This window comes from Notolepis coatsorum (genome assembly GCF_963971535.1).
Source record: "Notolepis coatsorum genome assembly, chromosome: 1".
Classification (NCBI taxonomy): domain Eukaryota; kingdom Metazoa; phylum Chordata; class Actinopteri; order Aulopiformes; family Paralepididae; genus Notolepis; species Notolepis coatsorum.
The window spans coordinates 100,765,815-100,776,162 of NC_140165.1; the positions used below are offsets into that span (position 1 = coordinate 100,765,815).

At 43.4% G+C, this 10,348-nt stretch overlaps 1 protein-coding gene across 1 annotated transcript; it reads left to right on the plus strand.

Moving 5' to 3' along the window:
* Positions 1-1,910: 1,910 nt before the first annotated feature.
* On the plus strand, positions 1,911-6,795 carry rbm4.2 (RNA binding motif protein 4.2). Its single transcript, XM_084328546.1, has 4 exons — positions 1,911-2,002; positions 3,059-3,479; positions 3,828-4,573; positions 4,753-6,795. Exons 2-3 carry the CDS (start codon positions 3,068-3,070, stop codon positions 4,556-4,558), a joined length of 1,143 nt encoding a protein of 380 aa, XP_084184672.1. The 5' UTR covers positions 1,911-2,002; positions 3,059-3,067; the 3' UTR covers positions 4,559-4,573; positions 4,753-6,795.
* The last annotated feature ends 3,553 nt before the right edge of the window (positions 6,796-10,348 follow it).

Consider the following 10,348-nt stretch of genomic DNA (forward strand, 5'->3'; position numbering starts at 1 on the left):
TTATCTGTGTCGCGGAATACAATCCAGTCTGTGTTGTGGAACACTGACCGGATCGTGTCCTCTGACGTCACATCCCATTTCTGCACCTCTCGCGAGACTACGGGAGTACTTTTAATTCTTTGTCTGTACTTTGGTGTAAGGAAAATGGATGCGTGATCTGACTTGCCAAAGCCACTATCAGAATGAGCCTTGTAGCCACCTTTAAATTGCGTGTAACAGTGATCTAGGATGTTACCGCCTCTGGTGTTGCAAGTCACATGCTGGTAGAAATCAGGCAATACCTTTCTCAGATTGGCGCTATTGAAATCTCCCAGTACTAAAATGGCGGCGTTAACGTTCGTCGCTTGTATATTATTTACCTCGTCGTGGAGTCTGGAGAGCGCGGCGTTGTTGTTGGCTTGCGGTGGAATATACACTCCTACCAGGACGATCGCCGTTAACTCCCTCGGGAGGAAGAAAGGACGACACTTGATGGTTATATATTCCAGTTCTGGGGAGCAGTAGTTGGATAATTCCTTCACATTCGTTGGATCACTCCAATTTTTGTTAAACATGAAGGCAATACCTCCACCACGTTGTTTACCGGACTCTGATTGTGTCCGATCCTTCCTATGGATAAAGAAATGATCCGTTGGTTGAATCGCGTGATCTGGAACCTCCGGTGTTAGCCAAGTTTCGGTGAAGCAAAGGACATTGCAGTCCCTAACGTCTCTTTGATATTGAATCCTTGCTCGGATGTCATCCAGTTTATTGTCTATTGATTGTACATTGGCTAGCAATATACTGGGAAGTGGTGTACGGTGTCGTCTGGATCTCAGCCTGTTTCGGATCCCAGACCTTTTTCCTCGACGTCTTTTCCTGGGGTCTAGGAACAAAGGATCCGGTCCTAGTCTCCGGAGGATTTCTTCCGGCCATTGATGTGGTTCGGAAAGTTGATCCAGCGAGTAATCCAGTTGGTAAGTTTCCCGTAATCCAATGTCAATGATTGACTGACGGTCATACACATATAATGCACCAACAGTTGGTGCAAATAAAACTCCTAATACTATAAAAATTAACAAAATAAAGCACAGTCTCGTCGGAGCGATCAGAAAGGCAGCCATCACAGCAGCGCCTAAACTTAACCTTTCTAACCTTAACCAACTCCGAAACAATGCCTAACCTTAACCTTAACCATGCCTAACCTTAACCGGCGAAAGAATACACGTTAAAAAAAAAAAAAAAATTGATGGGATCCGCCGCGCTGCCAGGTGAGCTAAGCTTCGAATGAGAATCATGGTGGTTTACGGCTAAATAATGCCGCAAGCTCTGCCGCTCCGCTACGCGGTTGCCGCGCCTGCCGCGGGGCGTGTCGCAGCCAATCAGGGAAAATGCGGAAGCATTCGGCGCACTCCTCCGCTGTTAATAAGCAATAGGCCCTCAGAGCGCCGGTCTGTGTGAATACTTTACCCAAAGCAGTTGTGTTTCCGCGTCTCTGATTGGCCCGCGCGTTTCTGGTCATGTGACATGTGCGCCAATCGTGGGACCGCAAGTTTCTACACTGGTTAAGCTTAGGCGCTCTTTCGAAGTTGGTTAAGGTTAGAGTTTGTCTTAGAGCATGGCGATAGAACACCTGCCCTTCTTTCGACGGTTAAGCTTAGGCACTCTTTCGAAGTTGGTTAAGGTTAGAGTTTGTCTTAGAGCATGGCGATAGAACGCCAGGTAGTTTGCAGGCTGTTAGACCCGGAAATAGGCGCAGAACTTGCTGTCCCACGATTGGCGCACATGTCACATGACCTGGCCAATCAGAGCACAAAACGGGAACGCGGAAACACAACTGCATTGGGGAAAGCATACACGCCGCCGGCCCTAAGGACCTGAGAGCGCCGCTCTGCGGCTCTGCAGCTGCATGCTTCTCGAAAAAGCAGCCATTACTCGCGAGCTTTTAGGTCCGTGTTCGCGAGCGACGACGGCGCCATTTCACTGTTCATTCATCGGCACTGACGCTGAGATCGTCGTTCAGGTAAGCATTTCGCTGCGCAGAACCACGTTTTTCAGACACATTTGAAGTATACGTTGTGCTCCCCGCTTGTTTACTTACAAATATCAAACATGTTTGCTGAATTATGATCTACTCCGAGGTGCCCAGGTTAGCGAGCCAGATAGCTTGTTAACGTTAGCCAAGAAGACGAAGTGCCCAAGTTAGCCGTCAACGCCATTATTACAACCACGGCTGTGAACAAGTGAAACGCTTGTCTAACTACCGTTAACCGATTAACGTAACATTACCGTTTATATAGTTACATTAACTGTTCACTTTCAACAAGTTAAACGACGGCTAGTGTGTCCGCGATGCAACGTTAGCGTGACGAGAGCCAAGTGGATAATGGCTAAAGCTAGATGAGCTAGTTAGCAACGTGTTGGCGTTAGCAGCATAGCTAACCAGGAAATAACGTTACTTTGAATTCGATGGCCAAAACTTTGAAACTTATAACATTATCTGTCGTTTGTTATGCTGGGGAATTAAAATTAAGCCAGTGGTTTAGCCCATGTTTAACGATAATTTGATCCATAATAATAACATTTTGCAACTGACCCCAACTTTAGCTCGCGTTAGCTTACAGTAGCTTCTAGAATCGACGCACGCAGCACGTAATAACTCCGCTGCTTCTATATTCAGGTTAGCTTCTGCAAATCATTATCATTTTATTAACTCGAGGCGTATTTGGTTAGTGGCTTAATTTAGATGTTTCAAACGTGTCTGCTGTGGGGATCCGCGTTTCTATAAGTGACTCCAAACGAATAGCATTGAAAAGAGGTTTAGTTGGAGCCTTGTGTACACACTCATTATGTTCCCCCTGATCAAGGCTGTTCGTCTAGTTGCTACAGTTCGGCTGTTTTCAACTTTTGAAGCAACCGATTTGTCCAGGATGCGTTACGATGCGTACAACCCGTTTCAGTATTTCCTCGAGCCAACTTTGGGGTCACTAGTCTTTTGAGAAAAGCTGCTCTTTCACATTAAAAGTGACAAAGCGTACATATTTGCTGAAAAAAAAACGTTTCCTTTTTATTTCCCCAGGAGTTCAACATGGTGAAAATCTTTGTTGGCAATCTTGCCTCGAGCACTACAGTGGAAGAGCTGCGCAAGCTCTTTGCAGAGTATGGCAAAGTCTCTGAATGTGACATCGTCAAGAACTTTGGCTTTGTGCACATGAGCAATAAGACGGAGGCTGAGGAGGCCATCAGCAACCTCAACCAATATGAGCTGAACGACGAGCGCATGAACGTGGAGATCAGTAAGGGGAGGCCAAAGTCCACCACCAAGCTCCATGTCAGTAACCTCGGCGAGGGGGGCACGAATGATGAGCTTCGGGGCAAGTTCGAGGAGTTCGGCTCGGTGGTGGAGTGTGACATCGTGAAGGACTTCGCCTTTGTTCACATGGAGTCCATGGAGGACGCCATGGCGGCCATCGATAAGCTGGACAACACAGCCTTCAAAGGTGAACTCTCGGTCGGGGCGAGTTTATAGTCTTTGCTATCCATAGATGCAAATTGGGATCCACATTTGTCGGTGTAGAATTTTACGTGATGAGTAAACAGTCAGGGGGGAGGGTCAGGAAGAATGAGTCTATGCCTTGATTGTCGAGACGGTAATCGATTGTAAGATTCGCCCATCGACACTTAACAGATCAATAAGCACCAGCGTAAACATGGGCTGCAGGTGGTTTTTGCTTCGCTCAATCAGTGATTTCGGTGAAGTTTTAATTTGAGTTTTTTCCTTCCTAGTCGGTAAGAGCCTCCTGGCTCCGAACCCACCGGTCTCATGCGTGTTTCTCTCTCCTCACAAGGCAAGCTGATGAACGTACAGCTGTCCACCAGTCGGCTTCGCACGGCCCCCGGCATGGGAGATCAAACCGGCTGCTATGTCTGCGGGAGACCCGGTCACTGGTCGAAAGACTGCTCTATCGGTAGGAGGAACGGTGACGACGACGACGGCGGCCCGAGGGGACGCGGCCGCGGCGGCCCACGTGGTCCCCCGGGTTACGGTAGGGGCGGCTACGGCATGGCCAGGGCCCCGGCGTCCGAGTACATGGGCAGCTCTGCGTACAGTCGATCCAGTTACCCGGGTGGCATGCCTCCTCCCCCTCGTAGGCTCAGCGGCTACGGCGCAGAGCTGGGGGATACGTATGCCGGCAGAGCGACGAGCGCCTATCTGGAGAGATCACCGGCGCCGTATGCCCGTGAGCGTTACACCAGCAGTGTCGACTACTATGAGAAGTACAGGGCACGCCCTTATGGCTCCAGTTATTTCGAGGATGCTCGTCTCGCCTATCTCCCCCCTCCTCCCTCTTCCTCCCTCTCAAGGATCTCCACCAGTGTAGACCCGTACGACCGTCGGCCGCTGCCCCCGCCGTCGGCCGCCGCGTACTATGCTCGAGACCGCAGCCCGATCAGACGAGTGCCGGTCGCCTCGGCCTACGAGCACTCACGAGAGCCCCCGGTGTCCGCCGCCAGAAGCTCCGCCTATGCCGTTCCGCGGGCCAAGGATCCGTACGCGGCACGCTATGCGCCTTACTAAAGCCACACTGCCAAGGTGAGCAAAACAGAAGAACATGACGGTTACTTAGTGAGACTTTAACTCAATGACGATTTGTTATCGGTGGGACTTTATTCTCAAAATATGCTTTTTATTTTTTAAAGATTGCCAAGCGCTGAATCTAAAGCTGTGCTGTAGCCCGTTTCTCAAAGGGGAATGCTCTGTTCTCTTCCTAGGTGTGTTTGTGAACTGCAGGACTTTTCCTTTGCTACTCCGAGCTGCATGGTTCCACCGGGCTGCGCGGCGTCGCCGCCAAACAAAAGCGTACGGGACTGAATGTGATGCCGCGTGAGAGATGCGGTCGGAAATTGGCGAGGGCGCCCGCCTGGCACCCGTGTTGCCAGTTGCCTGCAGATGATTTGTCCTCAGTCATTTAATCAAATCCACATTCATGTGCACATAACTTCTTTTACAGTTTCCAACCTACTATTATCTGCTATTTTAATCTGCACTGTTTGTGCTGCATTTACACAGTACAGAGTGATGTTTATTGACTTGCTTTCACTGCGGCAGGTTGAGTCACTTTTCTTTTATTAGTTGTGTGTGTGTCACCATTTTGATTTTAAACCTGTTTCTTCCTCACATGAAGCAAATTGTTTAAGCTTGTTACATTTATTTGGTTGTAGATAGGGATGTCCTGATCGAATTATTTTTGCCCCCGCTCTGCGTCCGATATTTGTATTTTTCTAGATAATACAGCTGCACACTTCTAAATACATTAAAGTTAATAAAACCAATCCAATGTAGGTAGGATATGTTTGGTAAATTATAGCATAACTCTGCCTAAACAAAAAGAACTGTCTACATGATGGCTTTAAATTGGTTTAAACCAAATGTATTTGTTAAAAAAAAATTGCAGCAAAAAAATCTGAATTTGTTCCGATCAAAATAATGTGCAGCGGTCTGCTCCGGTCGGGACGTCCCTAGTTGTAGAGCGGTTCATCTTAGCGGTAATTCCGGTCAATATTACGTCTTTCTGTTGAGTAGCCCCTCAAATATATGCTCATATTGTTCTTTTTTACTACGGTCTTGGCCAGTGTCGCAGATGTGGGTAAACCTTGGTATAGACCTATCATGCCCTCTCAACTGGCCCCCGGTGTTAACTTCGAGCATTGGTTTACGCTACTGTACGGTCTTATTCTTTAAAGGGCAGTTACCTGCATAGTTTTGACTTCTCTCAGAGACCCTGTCTTTTAACACATTTTGTGTTCATAAGGTTCACACCGTTGTTGAAATAGAAAATATCCTCCATGGAACATTGAGTCGCTACAGTTAATTTACCCTTAAATTGCTGCACATTTACGCTCCCTAACGTTACTGTATCACTGCTGCAAGCAACCCGCGAGTTGATAACAAGCGCACCCAACTGGATGTGGAAGTTTGACATGCAAGGCTGAGTGTACATGTACACCAGCAACTTTCAAGCCTGGCAGAGTATTTTCCACTCCATTTCAACACCAATGGCAATTTTGATTGGTGTTTATTAAGGTAAACTGGTATTGGCTAAAACACACTGTACACCTGCAAACGCAACATTTGTTAAAGATGGGGGAAATCTGGTAATGGCGAGGTCAAAATTAGACTGATATGGTCCCTTTTTAATTTGAGTGGACATGTGCTCTAAGGTTGAAATTGTATAAAAACAAAATATTCCAGCCTTTTTTCTAATTTGCGTATGTGTGACCTCTGTTACTATGAAGAAGGAAAAAAAGTTGGCTTGTATTTTTGGCGTCACTTGTCCTCTGATTGACGTATGATGTCTTTAATTCCAAATATAGAACACAAGCAGAATCAGATGTTGTGCGCTCGTCAATGACACCAAAATAAAAATGTTGGCTGACATTTTTATAGTCTGCGAGCTAGCAGCGTCACAAGACTATACTTTTATCCATTCACCTTTTCACACATGCTTCTCGTAGCCAAGTTAGCCAACTACTGAAAATTGCCTGTCTTGATTTAAATTGAAAAAAAAAATACATGACTGGGTAGTGTTGGCAAACGTGTACAATATAGCTGAAGTGCGAGACAGAACTCAGGGCTATAGGCTACATCATGAGGTGCTTGTGTTGTGTGTCAGAGTGCTTTTCTTAGTTTAAATCTTGGGTTTTGTTGGGAGTTTGTATCTTTCCTACTAGCTGTAAAGACTCAAAAGCATACAGTATATGTCTAAAATGAATGGTTTTTAATAAACCCAAAGTTATTTTGGTGACACCCTGTCATTTTCTAATGGTTTCGTTTGATTATTCATGTTAATTAGGCCAAATACAGTCTGCAATTAGAATAGAATCTATTGTCATACAGAACAAGTACAGTACAACCTCAACGAGAAGTTTGGCATCCAACCAGAGTGCAAATGTAACGGTAAAGTGCAGTAGTAATATTATACAATGTACAGGTGATTAAATTGGGTTGTTATTGGTAGTACTGTAGGGGACACGGCCACGGGGGAAAATTGTAACATTACGGAACGGAATCCACATGTGACTCTTTAAACTCAATCCAGTACACCTGAAACTCTTTCAGATAGTGCCCTTTCACGGAGTCTTAACACATTGGAGACCGCTGGGACCCATCTAATATAGTGGTTGAGGACCAGCTTTTGTAAACAGACCTGTGTCTTTTTGTACAGCTAAATCTATACTTTATAGCAGGGGTCGGCAACCTTTTTGACATGGAGTGCCTGTTTGAAATATAGTTGTAACTAGTGTGCCTCAACAATATTCCATGCATCGTTATTTTTTTTCTCAATCAGGTATTTTTAATGATAATTTTTACATTACATCATTATTGTTATTAACAATATTATTATGATGGTTGTATCAATCCTAAATCTGAGTTGGGGGGGATGCAATGCAGACAAACAGCTGCATACAGTGCGACCATTTCACTCACATTTGCCCATTCATTTTTGGACACATCACACACCATCGGTGTGTGTACTGTACGTGTGCTGTCATAGCTCCACCTACAGGCCTAATGGAGAACACCAGGAGAACACCAGGATGTGAATGTGAGGTATATCGTGTAAATAAGTTTTGATTGATCACAAGACTACACTGTAAAAAAAATTATAATAATAAGTTACCAGAACTTAAAAATATTGAGTTCAGTTACTGTGCATTAAGGTTTTCAGTTTTCAATCCATAATAAGTTAACAGAAAAATAAGTACACAACCACATTATTTCAACTTAATAAAACTATGTTTATTGTCATTGTTTTAAGAACACAAGTTGACTTGGTAATACTCACATTTTTAGTAAAAAAAATTGCTTTTAACATGTGCAATGTTCAATGAAATAGAAAAATAAATTATAAAATGTGTTGATTAATCCCACTGGTCACAACGGTGACCGTAATAATGTTTTTGTTATAAGGATCTGCAAATGTTACTGACTGATGTAGCAATGCATTTCCAGCTAAATTGAAATAATAAACAAATAAAGGGTCTCAATTAAATATGTGGTAGTAAAAAGAACCTGTGGGACGATTTCAACAAGATAAATGCGACAACAGTGCAAAATATTTCACTATAATATTTCATTTTTTTTTTTTTTTTTTTTTTTTATACTGCTGCCCCCTGTGCCTATGCAAATGCCCCGTGCCTAGGGTTGCCTACCCCTGCTTTATAGTATTGCTATCTGTCCATTCTCATTGTCAATTGAGTTCATAAACTGTCCCTTCAAAATGGCCAAAAAAATGCATCAATAGGTTGTCATTTTATAGCGCCGTGAATATAAGGATTATAGTGGATTTTGTCTCTTATATTTTCTGGGAGGCTAGATAAATGGCTAATAGCTGCTAACGTCCTTCTGCCACAGGCCATACTGCAGTGGAACGATGGCGCCCCTAAGAGGATCTGGCCGGTATTGCACACTCGAACTCACAGAATAGGGTAGATCTGCAGTGCCGGTCAGCAACCTTGAATCGGTTATTAAAATGGAATAAAAGCAATAACAACTTGCCACAGCTATATACGTGATTCTGTCCACAACGCATGGATTCGAAACCCGTATAAACTCGTGGTCGGGCGGCAAAGTGTTAAGGTGAGACACCCCAGGTGAATAGGCAAAAAAAACATTTGAATAGATATCACTATGAAATTTTCCCAGTTTGTTATGTACATAACAACTTAGAAAAAATGTATTGCAAGTTTTCTGAGATCTTATGTTTATATATGCAAAATAGGCATTACCTCATTAAATATGCACTAATTTGCATATGACGTTTGGGTATAAATACCAACATTGGATGATGCCAGATTTTTTAAAATGGTTTCATTATGTTGACACAACACCGTGAACTTTTTACAGAAGGGATTGTGGATTTTCGCCATGTTTTTTGGTCTAAATACTATAAATCAGGCTATGAATGATATATCAACAAACCCCTCTGTAAAAAGATGCAGGGTATATATAGGAAGAAATGTGGAAAGTATGGTGTGTGTGTAGGTGCTATGGAATGGTACATGTCTACCCTTGCGTGTAAAAAAAAAACGCATAAAAACTCATTTTTGGGAAAACGCCTTCAAAGTTCTGTATTGTAAAATGCCATAATTCTTTTTGAAACAGCTATTTACAAACAATACCTAATCAAACCATTAGTAATTGACAACCTAAACACATGCCTGATAACTGAATAATAATGATATTGAACTGAACAGAACTACACAGGCTACAAACAGTGTAGTATTTTGTATTTATTCGTTTAAAATACAGAGACGGTGCATATTAAGGAACATTTGACTGTAAATATGCCAGGGTGGCTAATTTTCAACTGTAGTCTCTGGGGCAGGTGACATGAGCACTATAATAATTAAAACAGTAGGAATCGGTATAGGTTACAATACACTAAAATACATACAAATAAATACATTACAATACATCACAACCCCTCAGTTAAAATGGTCGCACACATGACCATCTCTCAACCATGATTTTAAGTTAGTTTTAAATGAAATGTAGCTTTGATACTCCCTGAGCCGTGTTGGCAGACTGTTCCAGGTGTGGGCTGCTCTCACGGAAAAGGCTGCCTGACTAAAAGCAGACCTCCTGTTTGGGACTACACAGTCCCCTCTGACTACAGGGCCCTATTCCCCGTACCTGGTTCAACTAAGTCGATCAAGAGTCCCATTATCCAGATTCAATTAACCCGATGTTTGAATCCGGGATTTTCCTGTTCCTCGAAGGTGGATTCAGTCTCGTTCATTTGAACCAGACTTGAGACTCCGGATAATTGCGCGCGCCCGCCTCAGCTGAAAAGACAGCAAGTGTCGATAGCAGAAATCCTGATCTTCTAACGGCATTGATTGATTGATTTAAAACTTTATTAACAGATTGCAGAATGGGCGTGCCTGCTGGCAGTATAGGCTTATGGAATGAATAATCAAATGAGATCTTGCTAGCGAAAATAATTAGTTCAGCTCTTTCAGAATAACGATACAAACAAGCCCAAATAGTATATCTAATTGATACGAATTATATCATGAGGATATCTGTATGTGCTTAGGTATTAATATTATGTACTATATAAATACATGGTTTCCAAAGAGAGGCTTGGAGGGAGGCTTGCAGTTACACTATTAATCAGGTTTTAATCTGTTTCGGACCTAATCCATACATGCATTGAATTGATTACCATTTGGTTTATACCAGTGACACCTCATGTTCATCATCAGATAACAGTGCTTGAAAAGATAAATGCATTTTCTCGAATTCATTCATCAAAAACGTCAAAGGCTCATTCAATTTATCAAGTCACGTCACGTCATCAAA

Bases quoted from the DNA above. Each gene is read 5' to 3' on its own strand.
- rbm4.2 (XM_084328546.1), top strand. From the start codon at position 3,068: ATGGTGAAAATCTTTGTTGGCAATCTTGCCTCGAGCACTACAGTGGAA. The intron at 3,480-3,827 runs GTGAACTCTCGG...TCTCCTCACAAG, and splicing joins GGACAACACAGCCTTCAAAG to GCAAGCTGATGAACGTACAG.